This window comes from Netta rufina (assembly GCF_964035555.1).
Source record: "Netta rufina genome assembly, chromosome: 11".
In the NCBI taxonomy this organism is placed as follows: Eukaryota; Metazoa; Chordata; class Aves; order Anseriformes; family Anatidae; genus Netta; species Netta rufina.
The window spans coordinates 13,983,477-14,010,719 of NC_140134.1; the positions used below are offsets into that span (position 1 = coordinate 13,983,477).

The 27,243-nt window shown below is 41.1% G+C and overlaps 1 protein-coding gene across 1 annotated transcript in view; it reads right to left on the reverse strand.

Moving 5' to 3' along the window:
- Positions 1 to 5,799: 5,799 nt before the first annotated feature.
- ARNT2 (aryl hydrocarbon receptor nuclear translocator 2) overlaps positions 5,800 to 27,243 on the reverse strand; it is a 102,828-nt gene continuing 81,384 nt past the window's right edge. The window contains exons 13-19 of the mRNA XM_084293237.1: positions 20,508 to 20,580; positions 20,225 to 20,348; positions 16,118 to 16,217; positions 13,429 to 13,567; positions 11,142 to 11,307; positions 8,497 to 8,633; positions 5,800 to 6,064 (exon numbers count right to left, since the gene is read on the reverse strand). Of these exons, the coding sequence (XP_084149363.1) occupies positions 5,966 to 6,064; positions 8,497 to 8,633; positions 11,142 to 11,307; positions 13,429 to 13,567; positions 16,118 to 16,217; positions 20,225 to 20,348; positions 20,508 to 20,580 (838 nt within the window). The 3' untranslated portion in view covers positions 5,800 to 5,965. The remainder of the gene's footprint in view (positions 6,065 to 8,496; positions 8,634 to 11,141; positions 11,308 to 13,428; positions 13,568 to 16,117; positions 16,218 to 20,224; positions 20,349 to 20,507; positions 20,581 to 27,243) is intronic.

Sequence of the window (27,243 nt, forward strand, 5' to 3'; positions counted from 1 at the left end):
AGAAAGATGCTGCCAAGTATTTCCAACCAGGAATATGCAGAAACTTGGTGAAGAAGGATGAAAGAATTCATCTGTATCTGTCCCCACTATATCCAACTTGGAGAGAAACTGGGAAAATTAAATGAGTAATACTTCCTGAACTATGATGGTATATTGATGGAAACGTGGCTAAGAATTAGCTCCCATGGAAAAATTAAGAAAAATATATTTCTATCATCATAATGAAGACTTAAGCCATTTTTATGAGTCATTAACGCCAGTTTATAGAGCCAAAGGTGGTAAGTGTTGGGATATACTCAACTTAATTTCTTCCCTGTGCATCAGCTTTCATGTGTTTCTTTCCCGATTTCTCCCATGGTGTCCCACCACCATGCCGTGCCACAGCAACTGTCACTGAACATTTGGATCCCTTCCACATCTGCATCTGCAAACCCAAATTCCACACCAACAGTAATAGTCCCCAGCAATTCCACAGCCAGTTGTCATCACGGTGCCCAGCAGTACCCTTGATTTAGCATATGAGAGTACAGGTTAATGGCCATCAATCCGAAAGGAGTGCCAGGAGGGATCCTGTAAGAGCCCAGCCACACCATACCCTGCTTGGTAATGCTGTACCACCCGTCCTGTGTGCTCCTTTCTACTTGGATAATGTCCTTCCAAAAGCAAATAAAGCCCTATTAAAATGCAACAAAAAAAGCAACAAACAGCTGCCATGATGAAGGCATGAAGCATTTCTGGGGGTTTGTGGTTTTGGGCATACCTTTATCAAAGACCTACTGAAAAAAAGAATGCTGCTTTGCTGAAGACCCAATTTTCACAGCAAAACAGTGTGAATGGAACATTTTCAACTTGTCCTCATCACCACCATCTGATTAAGGACACCCCAATGCCCTGCTTTGACTGTGGGTGTCCCCACTGGGTCCCCAGCAGGGCTCATGCCTCTTCTCCACAGGCAGAGCCCTTAAAAAGAAGTGTGGGCTGTGAAAACACCACCTACCCTGAAACAGGAATGCATGCCCTGGAGCACAGCATCTTCAGCTCCCTGTGGCGGTCAAGGCATCAGCTTTTTAGATTTATTAGCAAGGTAAAACCCGCTCACAAAATACCAAGAAGACAAAGAAATACAGTATAAATACAATGAAGAAGCACTGTGAAAAGCAAATGCACTTTACATAAGAAAGTCTGGAAAGGTCACCGGAATGTTTGTGGGAAGGGTACAAGTATTTTTCAACTTTGAATAATGAGACCGAAAGGTGGACAAAGAAACCACTGTGCTGCCACCCCAGAGACTGAATAAAAATTGCCACAGACTATGAATCAATTCTAAATCAATTGTGCTCTAATGAAGCGCTCTACAATACAGATACCAAATCACACACCTCAGCACGACCAGCAGAACAGGGCTGTTGATTAATGCTTTTCTGGAACTTCTTTCAAACTTGAGATCTCAAACTAACATTCCTCTCCCTCTGGACAGCCTTTGTACAAGGAGAGGGGACCTTCCCATGCACCACCACACAGCACAGAAGATTTCAAAGAAAAGATCAGTGCCTGATCTTCTGATTTTTGCCATGAATCTTATCATTCAGGGTTAATTCCTACCTGACAATTCCCAACAGACCTTACTTATTTACAAAAAGACAGGAAGTAACAACAGCTCATGACATTTTTATTTTAATGAAATTTAAAAAGGCAGTTATTAGTTATACATACACACAACTGATTCTGTACTTGTTAGTCATAAATATAGAACATTCAGAAGTACAAAATACACTTTATCCACAGCACAATTTCACATCAATATGAAGAGTTTAAACAGATTAAGTAACCAAGTGCCTAACCATGACAGAAGCCCATTTTTGAGATTTTTTTTTTTAAAGACCATTAATCTACACAAAGTAATCAGTGCCCAGTCCTCAGTTCCATGAAATACACTCTGGTTTAAAGTACGAAAAGACTGACCTTCTACAGACAATTAGATGCCCTCACTTTTTCTTTGCTCCATTAATAGAAACAAAACAAAGCCCGCATTCTCCTCTTCTCACAGCCAACAGCTGTGAAAAATGTGACTCTGGCAAAAAATCACCTGAATCCAAATTGAGCACTGCCAGGAAAAGTGAAAATATCCGAACTAGAAATTAGTCCACTCGATACCTTGCAAACAAAGAGCAACAGCAGTATGACACTGATAAGGCATTAATGACAAAATGGCTGTATTATTCTCGAAAAAAGAGTACACCTATGTATAAAAATATATGTCATAGCAATTGGGTAAATCCAACACTATTTAACACTGTGCCAAAAGTAATTAAGAGTTAAAAAGGCAGTACTGCAAGAAGTATTTACAGTTTCATACTGTACTTTAAAAAAAAAAAAAGCAACAAAGCTACAAATGGAACTATCTGGTTAAAGCATAAACGTCGGTACTGCCAGTAGCACTTGTAATAAGTAATGTGATGAAGTCCCTCTTGTTAAACAGGATTGCTTGTTTGAATAAACGAGTGTAAATATTTTAGTATCTAAAATCTCAGTCTACATGCCCACTCAAGGAAATAACTCACCCAGACCATTATTATTTGCAGTTTAAAAATCAAAAGATTCAGTTTCAAGAAACACTGTGTTTGCAACACAGTTCGATCAGAAATCACAGCTTTATTTCCAGCTTAAAAAACCATGAAAGAAACAAGAAAACCACCACCTGTGAAATTCTGGAAACCGGCAGCCAAAGCGCCAGCAAAAGTTACACCAACGGCACGTAATAAAGACGTCAGCATTCCAAATGCACCTCATAACTTCAGCTATAGTATAAGTAAGTTGCTTTAGTAACCAAACACATGACAGAAAGATACAGCACAGCTTAGGCGACACGGCGCGTTGTGCCACAAGAACCGGGACCAGGCTGTTGCAGAGGAGCAAGCCACTGACACGACGGCGGCACGCAGCCACGGCAGCGCGGGATGCCCAGCAGCAGCAGGCGCTGAGCTTGCTTGTTCACTTGGCCAGAAGCACGAAGCTGCCAAACTCTTAAAGCTTGTTTAAGCGCTCCCTCCTCGCTGGCTCGGGAAGGGCTGCCCCACACCTCCCCATCTGTGCATGGCAAGGTGCTACAAGGATGTGATGGCCAGGACCGGGCTGGGAGGTAAGGAAGGGGGGAAATGAGAAGAAAGCTCTGCATCTGGATGGCAAATGAGGGTGAAAAAGGCTCGCAAGGAAAACCCAAACCTGGTGCTCTCCGGGCTGCCCTGTAACAGAATAGCCACCCCCTTTCCCAACCAGGAAGGCAGGGGTGCTCTACAAGATAAGCAGCAGCCCATGCTCTGATGCCTCTGGCATACTGGCTTAAAAAAAAAATAATACTGTATGTAGAACAAAACAAAACAAAAAAGGGGAGACATGCTTGAAATTCTGCTAACAGTGCACTTTTAACTGCACAGTCAAATTCGGTACACAAGAAGCCTTCAACAGTAGTATAAAAAACATGATACACTGAGGAAGTTATCATTGCTGATATTAGGAAAAAGAAAGTTACATAGATCTTATTTTTAAATTGAATTCAGGGAACAAAAATAAATTATAAGTAGAGCAGTCTGTCAGGTTAAATGAAACAGAGGAACAGGATTTTTTTCATTCATTTTTCACTTTACAGACAAATGTTTTTTAAAAAAATTTAGAACTGAAATTTATCACATCAAGTGTCTTCTGCACAGAGATATAAGCTGCTCATCTACTGCTCTCTCCCTTGTGATTAGATTCTACAGAGTGCTCCTGATTACAAAATCATGCAGATGCTGACTGTATCCCCCTCCAGCCTGCACAGCATCTATGCACCTTTTACAGAAATTGTTGAATTTCACTCTGAGGACAGCAGAGCTTTGTTTATCTAATTCAGTGAGCAGTCATTTGTCTGAGCAGCATGGGCAGAAAGGGAGAAGGCTCCAAGAGAATAAACATCCATGTATTTAAATGAATAGTGCTAAAGCACATGGCTTGCTTACCTAGGAAGGTATTTTCCCTATCTCTGGGAGAGAAGAGATATGACTTTTTTTTTTATTAATTTATTTTCAGCATGATTTTGGTCAGACAAATACAGACCAGGAGACCTGAGGCCTCTGCAGTACTGCATCTATATATATTTAAAAAATTCCTAAAAAAAAGAGTCCCTAGCCCCACTTGCACGTAGGGTGAGAGATTGGTCCCAGGTTTACCAAGAGAAACAGTAGGAAAGGCTCTTCCTGGACACTGAAAACTACATGCTGTTCTACCCGAGGGCTGGGGAAGCAAATTCATGTGGAAAAGCACCCTGTGGCTACACGTGAAAGCAGTGTCCCTGTGTCACGTTGGCTGCAGCCCAGCAGCCTGCAGTGCCTTTCACCACGAGGCCTGTCCGTAATGGCTCCTGAACATGCAAAGGCTTTAGGAAGCTGACCCTGTCCCTCTGTGAAGGTTGACTACCACTTTCCAACCTCAAAAGTCACAGAAACCCTGCACACAGGAACTCTGGGCTCCTTGTCCTTTGTGAGCCATTTCTTCTCCTCCTATCCCAAAGAAACGGATAAAAATGTTGACCTTTCAACCCAACCTCTTGTAACTCATCATACATATGAGATACCAAATAAAGAACTTTCTACCACATTTCTGATGAGTGTATGTGGTAAATGACTAGTTCAGGAGGAAGGTGATTCACTTACCTCTGTGGAAAAGCATATAGCATTCAGAATAGTCAGAGTCCTCAAAACACTCGGTAAGGTGAAAATCCCATATTTAACAGAACAGGGTTAACAGGGTTTAACAGAAGAGATTGCTTGGGGATCCAAGCAAAAATTCAAGTTATCACCGTGTATGCAGTGGACAGGAGTCCAACTGATATCTATTACCAACTCACTCTAAAAAAATTATACACTACAAAACCATCTCACTGCTTGCAGCGAATGAGCTTGAATGATTTCATTGTACTAGGCCACCACCTTGCACTGTTAAAATGTGAGGTTTCACAGTATAAAAAGTACTTCACAGAAAAGAAATGCAGCTAATATAGAAATTACGATCTTGGTGTGTTCATAGTCATTTTTATGAGGCAATATTTTTGGGAAAGCAAGAACAATAGAAATTAAAGCAGCCAGTGAGAAACGTAGAGTTATAGGCCTCAATTCAGTGCAAAATCAGACTAATAGCTTATGTAAGTAAATGCTTGTTCTGAATAGAGAACCACCTGAATTAAAAGTAAGAACACTATGTGAAGTGATGGAGACTCCTCCAATACCTAAATCCTCCACATATTGTTAGCCTTCTCAGTATGCTCCAGAATGGACCCTATTTAAAAGGCAAAAGAAACCAGTACAGGAAATCACTTCATACAGCACAAGATATACATAAAGTACCAAAATGTACACACATTCAAGTTTAAGTTAGAAAAGGCGGAGCTGAATCTTCTGGTGAGAGAGGCCTACATTATGTTGCTTAATCTCACATTTAAAGTGACCTAAGAACTACAAGAATCAAAGAAAACAGAATACTGTGTCTGCTTCCAGAAACTTAAGCTTAAAGCAAGGCATCGAAATTGAGCGGTAGGCACTGTAACAAGACATTACCTTACCTTTTCTCTGTTAGTCTTTGTTACTTCATTATCTATTTAAAAATTACCATTCAAAAGGAAATATTAGGTATCATTCACATTCAAATATTTAAGACTCAGAGATTATTTTTTTCAATCAAGCAAAGTTTTTGATCTCTGAGGTAGATGACATTAAAAAAAAATGGAGCTGTCAATGAACACTAACGAGCTGGAGCTCCTCTGTTGGCACTGACGCACCCCAAGGAGGTAAGAGCAAGCCCTACACCACTATCTGAAATATGAGAAATGCGTCTTCTGGTTTAGTAGCTTCTACAGAAATGCAACACAGAAAAAGCAGAGCCAAAAATACACTGAAGGGGCCTTGGAGAAGAGCTTCCATTTCTGCTTCACAAGCTATTCAGAAAATGGTGGAAACATGCCCAGGTCAGCAAAATCTTCAATGTTGTAATTGCCAGTACCCTGCGTTGGATCCCCCGGCATTGGCAGCATGTCCTGCATGATAAGGAAAAATCAAAGTGAAGTGTCACTTTCTCACACGTTACCCAGACACAAACCATTTCCTCTTCATCTCTTCAGTGTAAAACCAGGAAAGGCCAAAGGTCAGATAAATAAGATAAAACCAGACCTCTGCAGGATACTGGGCTAAGGTTTACGTGCTGCTTATGGTTTTGCTGGAGCTTTTCTGTGCTGGATGTGTCAGCAGTGCAGAAGTTTCAGATTGCTCCTCTGAGTAAACCACAGCTGAGCCATCCCATGCTAGTCCCAGGCTGACACAATTCCCAGTGCAGTGGGTAGTTACACATGGAGAGAAGCAAACTCTATGGCTTCGCTGAGGACAGCACTACATGGGAAGTATTCAACATCTCTCACACTCCTGTATCCTACCAAAAGGAGCTTCTGCTAGGTCAGCATGGGTTTGGGGAGTAGCACTCTGTTAGTGAACATACTACTGATCTTCCTCCTCTGAGGAACACTGAAGCCTGGACATCCACCCTGGCTGACAAGCTGCCCAAGCAGCCTTCCTGCACATGCAGTGGCAGAGGAAATGGCAGAAACTCCTCAGAACAAATGGGATTTCATGGTAATTGCTCCCACGTGTCTTGAGCCAAGTGAGGTCCCTGCAGGAGGCTTCAAAAATACTCAACCTTTCCTCTCCGCCGGAGACTGAAGCCACAGGGAAAAGACATCCCTTGCTGAGAAAACCAGAGTTTACACTTGCTTTTCCTGTCAGTCTTTACAATAATAAGCCCTTACTGCAAAGCCAAGTTTTGCTATGGATGGATCATTATCCTTACAATAAAACAAAATCTAAAGAACAAATGAGAAAGCTCACCAGATCTGCTGTGTGAAGGAATAACTACTGAGAGCAGCTGTGTACTGAGCAGTAGCCCCAAAATAAAGGAAGATTAAAATCCATCTGAGGTCTCTGTATCATGCTATCAGCAGTAGAGAATGAGGTAGTGGACAGTACTGGCAGTTTCCAAGCTGCCAGGGTCAGCCTTTATCTTTCCACACATTCCTCCCCAGCCAAAGGGAAGTTTTGTTTGCCCCTGCCTGCTTAAATTTCCATCCCTTTGAAGGTATTTCTGTTGCTGGGGCCTCTGAGGCAAGGTCTCCTCAGGTAAAGACTGGCAGGGTAGCTCCTCTTTCGAGTTTTGCCTCTCTCCTCATGTCCAGCTAACCCAGGGCTGGCTTCAGGCACAAACAGCCCAAGCAGCTTCTTGGAGGCCTTTCAATCAAGCTCATCCAACTTTCTCATCACATCCAGTAATTACCCTAAATCCCTCGAAATGCAAATTCACCTCCAAGTACTCTGCAGGTGAGTCTAATTCTTCCTTTCTCCCATTTAATCCTTGGCACTCCTTCTCCATAATTTCAAAAAACATTTGCTGGGACACAGCACTTGCCTGAGACACAAAAGCAAGATGCTGCTTGCGGGGAGCCCTGCATCTCTGTGGGCAATCGAACTACGCTGCCATCAGCTCCGCTGGAATTATCCTGAAGATGCTTTTGGGTTAAAATACATGCAAAGTGATTAAACTTTGCTTATAGAGAGATATAACAAATCTATCTTGTCTTGGCCGTGCAGCACGAAGATGGGTAGTTATTCTAGATGCAGTGATGTTATTTGTTCCTGTGTGAATGAACCATGGCTTCACAAAGGAACATTTTCAGGCTAATTCCTCTTCTGCAGCATTCCTGAGAGCAACTGAGCACGAGCCCAGTCTTGCAGACAAATAAGATAATGAGGTGCCCCACTTCTAAACCTTGCTTGGGGCTTGAGCTGTCTTTTTTTGTACTTATCTGCATTGTTTTGTTGCAAGTTGTCTTCATTTAACTTAAAAACAAGTTACACAAGGACAGCAACTTTATAAGCTAACTTGTAAAGACCACTCCATCCATTGTTGAAGGCCAAAAATAATACTTGATGTTGCGAAATCAGGTAGCTGAAGATTATTTGCCAATCATCCAATATCTGAATGAATTTAGCCTCAAAAACTCATTGGGTGCTTTCTTCTATGCAGCATCAGACTCCTTTCCTGCTGGAACTATCCAGAATTAGACTGATGTCTAATTGGACTTGACTGGGATTTCAGAGGTCAGCACCAGGGTAAAGACAACACTCTAGGTGGAACTATTTTATGGCTTCGCTGCAAAATACCTATGCTCTAAGTATAGGCAGAAAAAAAGAAGGGAAAGCAACATTTTAAACCACCAAAGATGCTGTTCTTTGGCAAAAAAAAAACAGAACTATCTCAGTTGTAGCTAACACCAGCCCCCAGCGATGCAAACCCACAGCAGCACACAGCAAAAGGTAATTGCTCCAAGCCTTGCTAGCCCCCCAGCTCATCAAGAGCCATGGTTATTCGAACTGGCCATGAGAACTTGTTAGAGGGACTTTGGGCTCAGTGAGCTCTCCTCACCTGGAACACCTCCGTCTGACTGGGCTGCGGGTGCGAATGCTGGTCCCCACTTTGCTGGTTGTGATGCTGGCTCTGCCACTGGGACCAGACTTCGGATGGTCTCCCCTGGAACTGGCCGCTGCTCTGGCCACCTTCAGCTGGAGGAGGAAAGAAAAGGCAGAAATCAGAGAGCAGCTCCTTCAAAACACTGACGTGCTTTGGAGGCTTCATCCCCTGATGCCCATGTTTGCAAATGCCTCTCCAAAAAAGCGCCCTGAGTGCCACCCTGCCCCTGCTGGGTGGAAGCCAAAGGCAGTTTCAGCACTGATGGCAGGGTGGGTGCCAACCTGCAAGCAAAGCTCACTGCCCTCGCTGCACAGACACGGCAGATGAATTGTTAACAGCAAAATGTGCCGTGACGCCATAAGCGAAGAGCAGAAAACAATTTTCAAGCATCCCTCTGCAGCTTTGTAGGCACAAATAGAATCACAGGCCATTATTAGTCACTAATATTTACCATTTCACTTAAAAGCTACGCAAACTGCAACATCCAAATACTGTCTCTTTAAAAGACTAATCCTTGCTGCAGCAGTGGGTGCACAGTTACCTGTTTATCTGAGAAGCACACTTTCAGATTTTGTAAACAGATGTAAAATCAGTAAGATCAACAGGCAACAGACTTGCTGTATTAAATGCAGACACTGCTGTACTAAATGCAGAGTGCTGTGCTGGACTGTCACGTTCGCCAATATTACAGATGCAAAATGATTTATTTAACAGGCAGCCTATAGCAAATTATTATCCTGTTCATGTGCTGATGGCTTCTTAAAAGTCTGAGGCCATTTAAATTTCACAGAAAGTAATGGGAACAACACGGTTTTATGGTAAACACACTTAAAATGATGACTTTGGGGAGATGAGTTTTTTCTAAACAGTATGCCAGAAAAAAACATGATGCCACACACATTAATTCAGTCACCTGTTACACATACACTTTTCATGAGCACAGTCACAACTCACACTTTAGCCGAGCTCATTTTACCCTGTACTTATACAGGTTGGCACAAGCTGGCCCTGAACTTAAATTTTTTTTTGCATAATTTTCTTTTACTTATTTACAATATCCCCTTCTAAGAATTATTTAGAAAGCTTGCTACCAGGCTTACACTTTTCCCTTATTTTTCCCCCTCTCTTTCTCTCTTTTTTTAATAGCCACTTCTACTATTTTTTGCCTGTCTTCCCAATGATGCGAAGAACCAAGCTGCGTAGATCTGGTTCTTCCAGATTATCAGCACCCTCTGCCAAAGCTGCCAAATTTCCTGCACCAAATTTCCACATACCACGTTATGCCATGTCTCTGATAACCAGATCCTATAATGTCAAATCAATCACTATGCCATAGTCATTGCTTTAGCAAATAAAGGAATGCATGCTTAATCCTGTCTTTTTGACTACCAGCTAAGCCACGCAAAACAGATAAAGCGAACATTTTACAGGAGAGTAAACAAGCTGTAGTGACGTATTTCTATCACAGCTTAAATAGATAATTATAGTTCTTCCCTTACTGACATTACCACAACAAGTAATTCAGCTGACTCAGAAATCCTACAGTCACTCTATTGGACAAAATAAAATTCATCTAAGTTACCCTTTAAAAGAAAGCTGCAACATTTGTTTTCGCGGAAGAATAAGTTGAAATTAAGTCAGTGAGGCAAATGATGCTTCTTTTCAGCAAAATGGTTACTGCCAGCCGGAGGTTGAAGACATTCGTCTTTCTGAAGGCTGTGTTATTAATAGCATCCAAACTGATGTAGGTCAGGTAATGTTTCTCATTAGGTGAAAGGGTTCTTGCCAAGTAGCTTAGGCCTGAAATGCAAGGCTGTCTCATAAACAAATGTACAAAGCCTAGTGGAAATGAAAATGGAGTCATGAATAAACTCTGTGGGAAGAGCTCCATTTAACCGCACTTATTCTAAGCAATGCAGCACAGGTCTGCTCTCAGAGAGGCTGATCTGCAGCAGAGCTGCTCCCATGGTATTCTCAAGAGAGAAGAGAAAATTACACACATTAGCATGATGCTACCTATGCTTTTTGCAGATTATTATCAGCCAGCAACAACATCCTTCATGGACTCCATCTGTGCTTTTCACTGACAGATCCATATTTCTTTTTTTTACTCTTTTAGCAGCACTGTAGGTACAGAAAATCCTGTGTCCAGCCACACTTCAGCAAGCCATCTCTGGACAATGATACTATGCAGTCAGGGAAGTTGAAAAATTGAAGGAATGTAAATTTGAACACTCCATGAAAGTAATCTCATTAGAAGTGAAAAGAGACTGAACCTCCTGGCCACAACTTGGGAGGACATGTACTAGTGATGTAAGGAATTCTTGAATCTATCATGACACAATTTACAGAGGAAAGAAGTACCCTCATATCACAAAACGTCACAACATTCTGAAGGCTACTAAATGTAGAGGAGAGGTGTCACGGAGGGACCATGTCATCTCAGTCCACTGTGCTCAAGAGGAGAAAGCAGAACCCTTTTACATCCTGGGCTTCCCAACCGACTCACCAAAAGAAAAGTTTGGAGGATTTTAAACTACGTTACTACTGGAGAGTTTCCTTTTTATGTGCATTTCTGTGCTACCTCATTTAAAACTTACCAAACCCTGCACTCCGGTTTGCTAAGCTAGAGTAGGCATTCCCACTTGGAGAAGAGGTGGCAGGGCTGGAAAGAGGGCTGTATGATGATGGATCAGCTGGGTAGCTGTGACTTGTTCCAATCCCAAATGGAGATGACTGAGCCTTCCCAGACTGAGACGGAATTTGCTGAGGAATAAGGGAATAAGAAAGGAATGAGTTTTATTGTTGAGGAGCAGCACAGCAGACTCACATTTTAACAAGGCAAAGCAAAGACTTAATAAATTCTGAAGATGCAAACAGGCACATTATCCCCATCTCAGCCATGTTTAATTTCTGTCAAAGCCAACTTATCGCTGCATAAGGAACACAACAAGCTATAAACCAACACAGCTCTCCTGCTTATTAACTTGCATGTACTCAATAACAGAGCTACTTGCAAAAACATGATTTCCTTCGCCTCTATTACGAGGATTAATCTCAAACTGAACAGCTACTAAGACTTCACCTTTATTTGCTATGTTTTGATTTTGCAGTACCACAGTAAAATCAGTTATGTGAATGTCTTGTAGAATATAAATTGTTTCCAGGTGATTAGAGTCTTCAGTGCTTGGGGGAAATTTGCCAAAGAAGTTTCCAAAGCTCATGAACTGCTTTCTCTCCCTGCCTAAGAACTACAAGGAGCAAAGTTATTTTGCCTTGTAAAAGGTTTGGGAGGGAGTGTGAATCACCAGGGAATAAACAGTCTAACTTTGATTTAATTGTGCAGCCAAGTTAGTTCAAGGGTATTAAAAAACAACTTGGTGTCATTTGCATCTACATAATGGCATTGTCATAGGATCTCCAAGAATGTAATACAAATGATTAAACACCGCAAGACTGCTTTGAGACATGTACACTGAGACTAAGGGAGGTGAAGCGCCTCATCCAAAATAATGTGCTAAAACAACATATAATGCTACAGATAAAATCTGCTTATAAACTCTTTCCCATCTCCCGCGTCGCGAACAAATCCAGCAGTTCCAAGAAAAACTCACTGCCTAATCAGTTCCACAAATAGAAGTTAAAGGTGATTACATCTCTAGATACTTTTAATGATGTGCACTTTTATTGGCAATCAATGCGCTCAAGTGAAGCTACTCTCTTATACAAATGCAAGGGACCTGGGGGAGGAAGAGAGATCCCAACAGGCATATAACATGATGGAGATGCTATTAAGTCTTCAGCTCAGTTCCAACCTAATACATCATACATTTCGAAAGGCTTCCACAATGACAATGAGAGCATGATGTGTTACTTCTGCAAGGCTTAACTCTATTTGTTTAGGATGGATGAATGAATTCCAATTTCCCCATGCTCACATATAAACTCCGTTGACTTGGACAGAAAGAGAGACGAGTAATTTTTTTACACCATTTTTAGCATTCTCCATATCGTTCCAAAAAAAGAAAGAAGTGTCAACGTTACAACTATATTTCGTTAAGCAGGTGTAACAGAATAACCATGGCACACTGAGGGCTATGCAGCATCAATGTGATTAATGTGGAAATAACTCAGTTACACAAAAAGTGGGGTGCCCACCCCACCATGCCATTCTAGCCTATTAAAGAATGGAAAATCAGTGATTAAGAACAGCATAAATAATGGATCAGACATGGTAATTTTATATTCTTTGTCTTTAACAGAGTTCTGACACGTTTATTTCTTGTTACCCAGAACAAGAGGTGATTTCCGGGTTAATGCAGCCCTGATGTTATTGAAGGGGGGCATTTTATCTAAAGATGTGCCAACACATCTCCTTCAGTACACATAACACTGTCAGCTGCACCAGGCAGGGTTAATGGAAGGGCAATGGACTAAGTAGCCTCTGCTCCAAATTCATGCCTGGATTTGTATGTACCACTTCCAGGTAATGCTGCTAACTGTGGGTAACATTGCTGGGGGCTAGACCTTGGTCCGAGAAAGAAAGAAGGAGTGAGCTTAAGACTAACGCACAGCAGCTGTCCTCTTTTATTTCATTCAGTGCACACATACAAATAAATGCAGGAGACCTCTACTGGGATTTATGTCAGTACAGTGACGGCTGCTATTATGAACACTATTACAAACTAAATGCAGTTAGACATAGGGCTGCTGTCTCAAATTATTATAACCTGTCAGGGAACAGAAGTGGAGGAACAGATTTCCCTCTGAGAACCAAACACAGTACATTTAATCACAGTATAAATGGAGTTTACTAATCCCTTTGTAAAAAGAAGAGGGATTGCAAATCTCTAATGACCGTGAAAACAGAACAGCTTTAATCAATACCTGTCCTGGAAATGGTGGGCGATTTCCTGTCCAGGCCACCTGACTCTGATTTAGCTGGCGAGATATCTGTGTCAGATTTTGGCCTGTTGATGAAGAAGACTGGATGTCGTTCACACCAGGCACATGTACCACAGATGAACTAAAGAAACAGAAACAGTGCCCAGCTTGTAGGATATATTCTCAATGCACAAATAGCATTCCAGATACTGAAATCCTGATAATTATCTCAGTAAAACTAATTGCTCATCCTGTATTAATTAAAAAATTAATTAGAACCACTAGAAAACTATCAAGATTATTGGCATTCTAAAATGAAGGTTCAAATAGATACATACAACAAAATTATTTTGAATTAAACTTCTATAATCCCTAGTAAAAAAAAAATGTAATCTAGCACACTGTACATAAACACTTAGCTCCATCCAAGTTTATTATCTAATGCACTAAAAAAAAAACTTGATTGCAGAGAGTATTTAGGCAGGTACTTCATTTTGAATTTGTGCTAAAAGTCAACAGTATTTAAGCATTTGCTGAAATGCCATCCTAAATGAAGATGCACAAAAAGATAATTACAAATATGTCCTCATTTGTTTCCTACCTTGAAAATGAAGAAGTGTGCGTTATATATTAAAAATTAAAGCTTTTAATTCACATTTCTATCAATGTGAAAAAAAGAATACATAGCTATATATTCATGCAAAACAATAATCAAGAAAAAAAACGAAATTAATGTGGAATTAAAAAATTACACATGTGGAATTAAACTCTATTCCAAAAGAATTTGTTTATATGTTAGTGCTTCCTAATTGCTGAATTTTGCTACAGAGAAATTTCCCTGACATTTCTAATCAGAAAGAACATAATATAAAGGACTTTAACACTTGAACAACTGAATATATATATAACCACACATTGTGAATATGCATTTATGCTATTCGTATATGAGTATATATGTATATTCACAATTTTACATATTCTATATAAATATTTAAATAAATATAAATGAAGACAACATATAAAAATGCTTTTGTACAACAAATGAAACAGTTCAATCTTTTTTCAACGCCATTGCTATTGTCTATTTTCATGATCATTTTACAGATAAAGAAGGGAGCAGATTAGGAAAGAAGTAAATTAGGCTGAGCGAAGAGGACACAGGAACCTGCATCCTCTGAGAAGACTGACTAAATACTTCCCACAGTAGTAAGCAAAATGTGGCAGGCATCTGAATATGGGATTTGCTGTCCTGTCTTCAGCTGCCTAAAAGTGCGTGTCTAGAAATTCCTTGCAGCGTCTGTATTATTATTACTTTTTATTTTTATTTTTATTTTTTACTAGCACGGAGTCTCCCAAGTGGGCAATGTGAACCAAAAAGTCCATCTAACTTTGGCTGACCTCTAGAAGCACACAATAGCTGTTCGTGATCGCTGGCCCTAATGCTAACACCTTCTCAGCCACACTGGCAAGTCGCATCGTCTGAAGGGCTTGGACGGCATCTGGAGCATACAGTTTGAAACCATGAGTCTAAAAAAACAGTGCCTAAAGGCTGCTGGGCTCAGTAACCTAATGGATCTGCCTGGAGAGCATTCAGGAAGGACAGCTCATCAGGGGTAAAAATGCTAGTCTGTGTTGTTACTCGATGTAATAGAACAGGAGAAATAAAGCTACAGTTAAACATCAGGAATGAACAAAGGAAATGAACAAAACACATGCCAAACCCCAAGATGGCACGTCAACCATCCACTAATATACAATATCCAACTAAAAGACATTTCAGTTCATTGTCAGGAAAGCATTGTATTATAAGTTACTCTTGGTTTTTACTTGGACTAAACAAGCAGAGGGATTATTTTTCTCCCCATTGAGATTATTAGCAATTATAACCCTAAGAACACAATGGTTTATATAAAATTATAATTTGCAGATGGTTTCTAATTCCTGGAATCAACAGCCTCTGAATGAAACTTCAGTGTCACAGTTGCAGAATGGTGACATGAAGGACAATAAGATAAATATAATCACTGTTACCACACTCTCAAGAAGTGAATGGAAGAGCATGCAAATTTTGAAACTTCCAACTAGCCAAATCTGTATTGCCAGCTGGTGGGCAACAACATGCAGTCTGAATAACTCAAAAATACCCCTGGAAGTATTACACCATCACCTAATATGTTTCGAAGGTGCCTTAGGAAAATGTTCATGCTGCATCCCAGGCTTCATCAGAAATTAAGGATGAAGCACCCCTCTGCTCCCTTTAATAGTGTTGTCCACACGAGGCTGGGTCATAGAAAAATGATGCCCTTCAAGGCAGCCTGCAGATGTACTGACAGCCCCAAGTGCACAACAAATCTTTGCACTTTCCCAGGTTAGGTGAACATTACTCAGATGGATCTCTGAGGCTCCCCATCACCTCTCAGATTTGCTTCCCTTCATGATTTGCTGCTGTTTCTTAGCTTTTTCCAGTTGGACTTACCAGTCACTATTTTTAACAGAGAGATCCAAATCTTCTCAGCTTGTAAGCCTAGCCCAAATGCTGAAACAACATGTAGAAGTGAAGCATACGCAAAGAAAAGTTCGTAAATGTAAAGAAAGCCCTTTCAACATTGGTCAGTTTAGTTTCCACCAAATTGAAAGAGAACAGCCCCCACTCAGTCACCAGCTGATATGCTCAGGATCTGGACTACAGTACCTGAAAGTCTTTCCTGAATGTCCTGGCTGAAACGGGCTTCCCTGTGAGTAAAGCTGCTGGTTTCCTGCTGTGGATGCTGAGGCCATCATTTTTTTATCTGCTACAAAAGAAAATCAAATCACAGAAATAGAAAAGTTAGAGAGTTTTTTTTTTTTTAATGAAAATTGCTATGTATACACACAGCAGGGACTGTTCTTCCCTTCTTAAACCTTTATGAAGAGGCCCTGTGGAATACATTAGGAATGACACAAAAGGGCCATATGACAATTCAATATGAAACTAGAGCCACAGCTGGTTTGTGTCTACTTCACAGCCCCTACCAGGATGTACCTCATTAATGCTATTGTTTGCATGGAACATAACACTGGTACATGCCCCCCGGCCAGGCAGTCCAGACCTTTGCTGTGCCCGCTGGAAGCTGCTCCAGACCATGTAGGCAGGAAGGGAGCCACAGGCAGCAGCCGAGGGGGGAGCGATGGGTACACGAGTCCCAGCTATTGCCTGGAAAGGGGAACGTGGATTTGCTGGAATAAAGAAAGAGGAATGGAGGAATGGCACATGAACTGAGCCAGGCCTGCAGAAAGCCTGATGCACGTGCGCCTCTGGGGTCTGTCTGAGGACAGCCTCAGGCAAGGGTTTGTTTCTGGCACCAGGAGAAGCCCCACAGTGCCACTGCTGCTGTTGCAGGTGTTTGTAGTGAGGGCCCACACCCAGGTGGGTTAAAGGATCGAAGGAACAGTGTCAAAGAGTTCCTGCCCTAACCAGCTGAGAGTCTGCTTGCACCCGGGACAGCAGGAGTGGAGTACCCAACTCTCCCAGCAGCCTGGGGGCACTCCTACAAACCCCAGGTCACCAGCTAACGGGGGCGATGCTGCTGCCTCTACCTGCGTCTGTCTCACTGGTGTCTGGAGGCTCTTTGCTTCTGAGCGTTGAGCGAGACTCATGCAGATGAGCTGCAGCAAGGCATAACACTGGTCTCTTGTGAATTTCGCTGCCCTATACATGGCTTGAGGGAGCCAAGAAATAGGATGTAAGCATCCCAGAGGTGCGGGAAGACAGGCTAGCATAGTACGTAACATGCACATAGAAATGTCATTAACTTTTATAGCCTACTCTTAATGTGGCAACTGGAGATCAATCTCTAATTGAATTAGACAAGAAACAATGCTATTTAGTCCCTTAAATTAATTTTCTGGCACTGGATTATTCTAAAGCCCAGAGAAACTCACTACTACTACTTTCGTTAAAATAATTGAAAGGTCCTTTCCATCCCCCTTTACTCACTTTCCCCATCTTCCCTTACCACCTTCGGGTGCAAAACGCCCCACAAGGCACTGATGACTGCAGCCATCTGTTGCTGTGCACCTCCAACAGGCTCAGAAATCAAGTCTGCCTCCTCATTCTCCCCTCTGCTCTTTTCAGACTCCCACTCGTTTCACAAGGTGCTCTCCTGGACACAAGGCCCACTCAACTCACAAGTATTCCAAGTATTTTTTAATTTTCTCTAGCATTTAGCGACCCCGTGAGCTTGGCTTACAAGAATTCTCCAACACACATCAGCTCTTCTCTGCTACTTAACTTTTTATTACACTATTTTCTTAACAAGTATCTAAGCTCACCTTCCCAAAGGGAGAAGTTGCCTCAAATTGCCTCACAAGAACATCAGAGAAGGGCTGCGTATGCCACTGATGCAAGCTGGCATTGCTTTCCACTTTAATGTAGAAGGTGGTAGAAATTCCTAACTGGCTACATATTGCTTAGACTGTGAGTCTGGGCTGCAAACCTACACTCTGATATAAAAACAGCAGGGAGAAATGAGGACAAGGTTTAGAGAAAGTTGTGCATATGGTAAGAGAGAAGAAATGAAAATGGGTTGGGATAAGGACATCAGGAAGAAGGACAGATTTAGCCTTATTTCCCTCAGTGATGTCATTGAGATCTCCCATTTCCTAAGGCCACCCTTTCCTAAGATACCAAGCTCCCAAGGGTTGGAAAGACTGAGCCAAAATCCTGCAGCTACTTTAGATATTTGAAAATGTCTGAACAATGATATTGAGAATGTCCTAAATGAACTCAAATTCCTCAAGTGAGGAGTTGCTATGGCAGCTAGCGGGTCCATGCTGCAAATGAGACTGAGACAAAGGGAACGGTTTAACTGCAAGCAGCTAAACTGGCTTTAAATCTCTTATTTCCACTCAGGTCTCTACACACTACTTTGTTGCTCTCACCTTTGGTAGAGCAGTAAATATCTTTTTTGTTTTGATGCTTTACCTGCATCCTTAGTCCTGTTTCTCTCTAATCCCCTTCCCTGCACTCAGTCCCTTTACTGGTCAAACACACACACTTCTCCGAGCAGAAGCAGTGTTTCTGCCTGTAGAATAAACATCTCTGTAAGAACTGCACCACCCCGTGCCTCAAGGCACCTGCACGAATGGGTGAAGCCCTCCTATCCCCACTTTAGGTTTTTTAACTACGCGTGGTTGCTGCATGAGATTACAGCAACAATCCTTGAACGTCAAACCCATATTTTTACAGATCGTAGCAGAGCATGAGATCTGGTATCAACATAATGCAAATGTCTTGCAGGCAGCATGCAGGTTGGTCAATATTGGTTTTGGACAGACTATCTCATCTCCAACTGAGAACCATCTCTTTTTATCATTCGGAGAAGACCTTGATCACAGCTCCCATGAGAAATTCAGACAGGGTGAATGTCCCAGAAAAAGCATAGCCTGTAAATTGATAAGAATTAAAAGAGAAATGGCATTTACAAGAACATAACCTCCCAGCTAGCTACACCCTTAACCCTAACCCCTCCCCGCAAACAGTTGAGAGAGGTGCCTGAAAAAGAGCCAATAAGGCAGCCAAAAAGCAAGATGTTCTTGCTTGGAAAAACATATTCCGGTGTTTGAGGTTGGAGTCCTGCTACCTTCTAATGGACCCCTTTTATGGCCTCAGCTGTTGACTTCACTGTTAGAGTAGACAGAAAAGGATGAACAGGAATAACAGAGAAGTCTCAGCAACAGGAGGACAGAGTATCAAGACTATCCTGCAATTACATTGCCTTCTCCATTTGAAACGGCCAAGCCAGACATAAGAAACCAATGCAGTGAGGTCACCTCCCAGCACCCCTGGAGTTAGACCCTGTGGGTTGTTTCCTTCATGCGCTGCGTGACACTTGCACATTGATTTATTTAAAACAAATGTAAAAACTTCTCTTTTTCAGTGAGGACAGTTAAGAACAATAAACAATTAACAAGTTCTTCCATGAGTAGTGGAAGTAATGAGCCTGGTTTCCTACAGATATATTTCGGATGACCCTTTCAGCTGCCAGTCTTCTCAATGACTTCTGTCTGTTAGGGAACAGGCAGCATAACTTGGGGCGAGTTTGGGACTACATCTGTCCGGCTGACAAGTTGGCTATTACCCCCTTGGAACAGGGCTGCGAAATCCTTCAGAGAAGGTGCTGGGTGAGGACTCTGTCCTCACAGCAGTTTTCATGAAATATAGAAGAATTTTCTGTTTCTGAGACTCGTCTCACTCTTACAAGTACCTGCCAGCAGGCTGAAGAGCTGTGGGGAGCAGAGCAAGGACTCTGGACAGACATGACTGGAGATGCCTCAACTCCCCAGAGAACAAGGATATTGCTGTATTTCAAGGCAGCATATGCACTGCAAAACATCAACGCAAAAGCTGGTGATATGATAAAAATTGCAAGCCTATCTTGAGACTGCTTGGTAGCTTTCTTAGTCCGTGTCTATTTAGAGAGATGAACTCACATCTGCTGTTTAAGAAAAAACATATTCTTAGAAACCGCAAGTTCTGCTCGGTATGTTTAGTATCTATGAGCACTGTTTAAGGTACTCCTGTGGAATAAAAACAGAATCAGAAATAAGTAACTCTGGTGAAACAACAGCTCTTCATTCCTAAAGCTTTTCTCCTCATCATTTTTAGGGAAAACATCAACTAAAGACAAATTCTAGGAAATGTCTTGCAAATTGACTTTGCTTGTAATACTTTCTCTTCGATCTCTCAAGGCTGTGCTCCACATCATGTAACCAAACTTAACACAGTATTAAAAATTAAACACCAGAGACATTCACTTACAAGCAGTTATTCCAGCAAACATCTCAGCAAATCTAGGATCTCTCTCCTGGGAGAAGATAGCATCAGGCTTCTCCACAGACTTTCCACCCTCGTGAACATTAGCTGGTATACTTGGAACAGGCACCTGTTGAGATACACAGAGGAAGATGAGCCCCTCCAGCTACTTTGATAAAAAGGAATCTAGGGACAGTCACAGTGCATTTTTAATTTTGCTGATATCTGCCATTGCTTTACATTTTAAAAGATCACAGGCATGGAAATAAAAACTATTGAGAAATTTCACCTGTGATAAGTCATAGGATGACAGCCCATCTCTTTGATGCACTTCAAGTTCTGCTTGCTGCTGCTGAAGTTGTCTGCAAAGGAGACAAAATGACATCATTACAAAAACCAGTTAAGATACAAAAAGAAAAAAAGAACAACCATGGTCTATTTTATACTCTGATGTGTCTCTCAAGTGATTTAGTAAGTCCTTTCCAATGAGATTCATCTGTTTTTTTAAGCTTTCTCACTGAGAAAGCTTGCAGCACAGGAATGCAGTGCACTGTAGTGCACAGGAAGGGTGTTTCTGCAATAGCACAGAAATATAGGTGGGTAAGTGATGGAGGAAGGAATACAGTTTCCTTAGACAGGCTTTAAGACTTCACTGTTAAGACTCTTCCTCATGTTTAAGATGAGTATGTCACATTCCTTCCCTGATGCTGCTGAAGTAAACCAGTAAAACTCCAGTAACAATGATGCAGAATTATTCCACTCAGTAAGAAAAAAGCAATCAAATTTGAGACCGAATGAAACAACCTGTTGAGCTTGAACTGCATAAATTCTGATTTGTAGTAACACCTATTTAACATGCTTTGGTTCTACTCTTCTCAGGATCCATGTCCAGATTCCATCTAATTTCTGAAGCTTTTAAGGAAGTGAATATCAAGAGATAAATTACTTGTACTACTATCTAAAATCAAGGCATTACCTTAAATCAATTTGTGTCGAGAAATGAGAAATGCTACAGAAAACACAAGTCTCATGTTAATGCTAATCAGAACTGAAAAAAAATAATCAGTTGTTTAAATGAGATAAGAATCACTGGAAGTAATAGCTTTAATCCAATTATACGAACTTAGGAAAAATGAAATGTGTAGCAGCAACAGAAAAACAGTTCAGAAGAAGCTGCCAGAGCCAATAAATATTAAGGCTGTAGGCCAGAATGAAGAACTTCAGTGTTGAAAACTGCAGGTCCTTGCAACGCACTCGATTTGTGTTTAGTGTCAGGCACTGTTACTTAACTACAGCAATTAGCCAGGGCCAACAGATAAGATCTTTGGAAGTTGTGAGAAATAACCAATGGTGATATTTTTTTACAGATGAAGACTTGTAGGGACAGTACGCAGCTTATGGTAAGTCAGGCATATTCACATCCTTGATGCAAAAATACTATTTATAAAAACATATATATCTCTTATATAGTTGTAATATAACCCTCTTCTTTACTTTTTTTTTTTTTTATTCTGAAAAGATAAATTCAAAGCTCCTAATTTTTTTTAATTATTTTAAAGCAGAGACTACTATTTTGTTTCTATTGGAAATTTTGAAATTACCATAAAAAATGGCAACACAAGAACCCACTGTGCAGTAAAGTTTATCCAATACAAAAACCAACCCTCTTGAAATGAAAGGCAAAATTGCTACCACTCTATTAATACTAGAATTTTGCTATTAAAATGTGAAGTTATGCCTTCTTTTTTGGACTTTCACCATCCCCACGTTGGATCATAGAGAAGCTCACTTGTCTGAGCGCAGATCTGTACACCTCTTTGCAGAAAGACAAACCCAGCTTTGTCCCAGTGCTGAGTTGGGACAGCAGAGTGTGACAGCCACACAACCACAGCAGTGCAGAGCTCGAGCAGGATGGGCACGCTGATGTCGTTCCAGCCCATTCCCAGCAGCTCACCTAAATGCGCTCTATAAAAGTTAGATAATGTAAGACAGAAGACTCGACTTTTGGTACACTGTTGACTTAAGCGTTGGAATAGTGCCTCAAAAAAAGCTATTTAGTTTTGCCTGAGGAGGAAGATCTGAATCATTGAAAAGCACTCCAGCTAAAGGTCACAGAAATAGAACAGGTATATTTTGTGATCAAGTATTTTGTCTTTTGGGGATTACACTCTCAATTACTTAATTCTGTTCCTACAGCTAAATCACCTGAATGCTTTGCACGTTCCATTAATGGCTGCTTTCTGTCACCTGGTCACAACTGGCAAGATTACTTCTGACCTGATGATGTGCAAGAAGCACACTATAATGCTCTTTGCTCAGATACCAAAGGAGATATAAAACCTTCAAAACTATCCTCATCTTTGAGCTTTAGTGGAAGACTGAAGTTGGACTAACAAGCTTGATATGTACAAATAATACTTGACAGGGGTTGCAGTTCTGTATGCTTCTGACTTCTTTCCAAATGAAAAAATCCCCTAACAGGCAGGCAGTTGCAGTAGATGAGGTGTTGCAAAAGAGCAAGATTGTGGATTTCAAAATTAGATAACTAGAACGTAATTTTAGATTTAGGCTTCAATTTCAGATTTTTATCCAAACCTTCTTTAACATTTTGATCTAGATAGACTCAAATGTCAAACAACTGAGAAACAAACGTAAAGACCAAGTCAAACAAGAAACTAGGCACAAACTGATAGGAATGCGAGGGACCACTTCAACAAGCTACTGACACGAAAGGTTTTTCCATTCCTTAATGCCTTTAATCTTGACTTGTTGCTTTTCTAGACAATACTTTACATAAGCAGTATTAGAGTTACTATTATCTTACTGTTAGACTCCATGGGAAACTGGACAAAAAAATCTGTGACCTGCATCACACAGAAGATCAAAGCAGACGCCCAAGTGCCTTTTGCTAGCCTTACTATCTAAAAATACGTAATACACAGAATCACTTTTGTACCATGAGTAACAAGCAAAAAAGTTGTCCATCCAGGTCATTACAGAGGCATGGATTTTTCACATTACGTTAGTCAACAGAAAAATCCTAAAAAAGATTACCCCTGGAATGCATAGATGTTCTTTGTTCTGCAAGCACAAAATGCATGCTCTTCCAACAGAACTATGGGAGGTAATTTAATCATGGCAAATCTATGAGGAAGTTTTTCTAAATACTACCCTGTGGACAATAAACACCCATTAAATCCTGTTGTTAACGTGAAAGCTAATTACACTGTTTCATTTGTTTTTATTACCAGTGACTCGGTGCGCGTGTCAATAAACAGCACATTAGGTCTCTTCTGTTCTGTAGAAAGCATGTTTTCTTGATTTAGCCATATACATATAAATGAGCCAAGCAAAACAGCATACTTACTAGTTACTCATTTTGTAGGCTCTTCTCTAACTTAGTACTCCTTTGCCCTTTTCTATTGTCTCTAATACTCATTCAGTATTTATACTGTACTTGTGCAATACAAAGTAAATTCCACGTTGTGTTAACAGCACTGGACTTTGTGAACAACCTAGCAAATCCACTTCCTATAAAAATCAAATACTTCAGTGTTTCTTCCCTGAGCTCTATATAGGTTATGCTGCACCTAATTCAGATTGAAAAGCAAAAGCAGGTTAGCATCTTCTGCTGTTGTTTGCTGCTACTGTATAAATAGACCAAATGATGTCTGAAACCTGGAAGAAGCCAATGCAGCAAGTCAAGGAGCATCCAACCAGGGAGAGCCGAACACTGCTGTTATGGTCACTTCAGACCCTGACCATCCAACCAGCCCTTCTGACTGAAGAAGCAACACACCCAGGTCACTCACTGCCACATGGGTTTTGTGCGATGATATGGAACAGGGACTTAGTATCAGTTTGGGCGAAAGTGAAACTGCTTTCTGACTTCAAAACCAAAACCTAAACTGCCCTTGGTTTTGATTTAAAAAAAAAAAAAAAAAAAAGAAAGAAAAAAAAAGAAAGCAAAATTTCTTGGCTCTGAATGTTACCCAACATAGCAAGTAAGGTATTGCCTAGGTCAACACTGGCTTCTGCCTGTACTGCAGGAATTCCTGGCTCACCCATCGGTCCAATGTGAAACTGGGAAAGTCCTCTGCTTGAACAAGAAATTTCTCAGCAAATGCAAAGCTTTTTGACAGTTAATTCAAATTTCCTTGGAGAATGCATTTGGAGGATGTTGTGGTTTAACCCAGCTGGCAACTAAGCACCACAAAGCTGTTTGCTCACCCTGCCCCCTGCAGCAGGATGGGGAAGAGAATCGGAAAAATAAAAGTAAAAGCTTGTGGGTTGAGATAAAGACAGTTTATTAGGACAGAAAAGAAATAATAATGATGACAATGATAATAGTAGTAATAAGAATGTGTACAAAACAAGTGATGCACAATGCAATTGCTCACCACCCTCTGACCGATGCCCAGACTATCCCTGAGCAGCAATCCCCCCTACCCTGGCCAGCCACCCCATACTAATTGCTCAGGATGATGCCACATGGTATGGGACATCCCTTTGGCCAGTTTGGGTCAGCTGTCCTCATTCTGCCCCCTCCCAGCTCCTGCTGCACCCCAAGCCTGCTCACTGGCAGGGAGGTGTGAGAAGCCAAAAAGTCCTTGGCTTAGTGTAAGCTCTGCTCTGCAACAATTAAAACATCAGGGTGGTATCAACATTATTCTCATCCTAAATCCAAAACACAGCATCATACAAGCTACTAGGAGGAAAATTAATTCTATCCTAGCTGAAACAAGGACAGAGGAGAAGGAGATATTCTGACAAAGTTCCTTCTGACATTGGAGAGGATTTAATTGAATTAATCTCTCTATATAAACACTGAACTTACATGTTCCTTTTCAGACATCAAAGTGAAAAGAAGGATCTGAACTTTAAATTACGGTCTCCATATGGAAACAACACTGTATCTTTACCGTGCTATTGTACATGATACAAGCACACATACTTCCCAGATCTGTTTTGAACGAAAAAGCAGTAATAAAAGCTTTGTGGCTGCCATCATAAAGTCCTCTTTCAGAAAGTCTTGAAGTCTCTCTCTCTTAGCCTACAATCTCAAAGTCACCACTACAAAACTGTCTGTCTTACACAGGCCTTGATGGACCAGATAGTGCACAGATACACAGCAATCATGAGAAAGCAAGTCTTCAGCACCACTACCATAGACTGAAAATTTATCAAAAGAGTCGATCTCATTAGTGTTTTGGCCCATGAGAATCAGAAACGGAAAGCATCAGTCCCACAAGCATGGTTGATTCATTCGGCAGACTGCCTCCAACAGCGACCTGCGCCAGCTCTCTCTGAGACAAAAATAATCTTGAGGCTCAGGACAACCAGAGGATTCATAAATGCATGCAGTGGAACATGCACGGACTTTGGTGTTTACAAAAATGAAAGCATCAAGATTTCCACAAAGGTCAGAAAAATAGGTTTTGTTTACATATATAAAGGCTTAAAAAAAATCATTTGTCACTGTGACAGATTATTTCATTCAAGCACTACCCTATGTAGTTGTTAAATGAACATTAATCAAAATTATTATTTCTTTTTGGAAATCAAACAGCCACAAATACACAGGAAGATGTGGTTGAATGGGTGACTCTTCTTTTCAGCCGAACACAGCACAAATGCTAAACATTAAATGCTTCATTTCTCCAGGAAGTTTCTCTTGGATGACTGCACCCAAGAGAAACTGAGAGGTTTTTTTCTCTTTTTTTCTGCAAGGAACTAACTGAACATTTGAACCTAATCTTTCATTATCCTGTGCACCAAAAGCAGATTTGGAAAGTTGACTAAAGCTCTAAAGTAAAATCCATAAAACAGAAAAAAGAAAAGATGGGAAAAACAGGAAGAGAAAAGAAAAAAAAAATCAACTAATACCTCCACAACTGGAACCATCACTGCCCTCTACAGTCTAGTGTTTGGGAAAACACTGTTCCCTGACCACCACAAAATTAGAGCTATTGCCTGAACAGACACACAGGTATACACACTGTGGCTTTAAACTCTTCTAAGTTAAAAACTGATTTAAACCTAGTTCTATTGGGTACGTTGTCTCTTTAAAATTGCATCTTGAATTGTTTTTACTGCCTCAAACCTGCATTTTATGGAGCTGGCTACGTTATCTCAGGGATAAAGCCAAATCTGTCTGTGCAGACCTGCCTCCAGCTGCGCAGGGGAAGGCACCTCTGCTTGGTCTCCACATGAAGTGTTTTGCTGGACTCGGAGCATCGGATGCTGCTGTGAAGCATTTTGCTGGATCTGGAGCATTGGATGCAGCCACCAACATGCAAGGACAGCCACGCATGCTAGGGCTGACCAACCAGCCCTAGCTGGAGCTGAACGAGGCAGAAATCAGCAGTTACCATGCCAAACAACGCCTCTAGGAAATCAAAATTCAAAACATGACCCCCCAACAATAAATAAATCCAGAACCCGGCAGGAAGAGCACTCCATTACAGTGAGTCCTCTTTGGGCATCTGTCTGAGGAGTGTGAGAGAACAGGGAGAAAAACAGAAACAGTCTGAATAACGCATTCTTTCTACTATTCAAAAGCAGACGTCTAATGGGTTTTATCTTGCCATAGGAACATTTTCAACACTACAGAAAAGAGGGAACATCCTCTGTCAAAGTAGCAGCAGGCAATTCCCTTATTAGGGCAACATTGCTGCGTTGTTATTCAGACCTAGCATGAGAGATATAACAAGAGCCAGAAGCTGGCACAACCCTATTCATCTCAGCGAGTGCCGTGATGCCAAGCTGCACAGTATAGCGGAGTCTCGGAAAAACATTCCCAGAGCAAACACAACACAGTCTGCAGTCCCACTCTCTGAGCTGTGGACTCCTGGGAACAAAGTACAATTAAGCCATCCTAGGACAGATTGCAGCAGTTGCCTTTTATTTTGCAGGCTTGGTTTTGCATATATAAATCATTTTGGAAACAAATACGGGGCAGCAAAAATGAGGAAATATCTATTTTGATTCACAGCACAGACAGGGATGATTAGCTGTCTGATTTC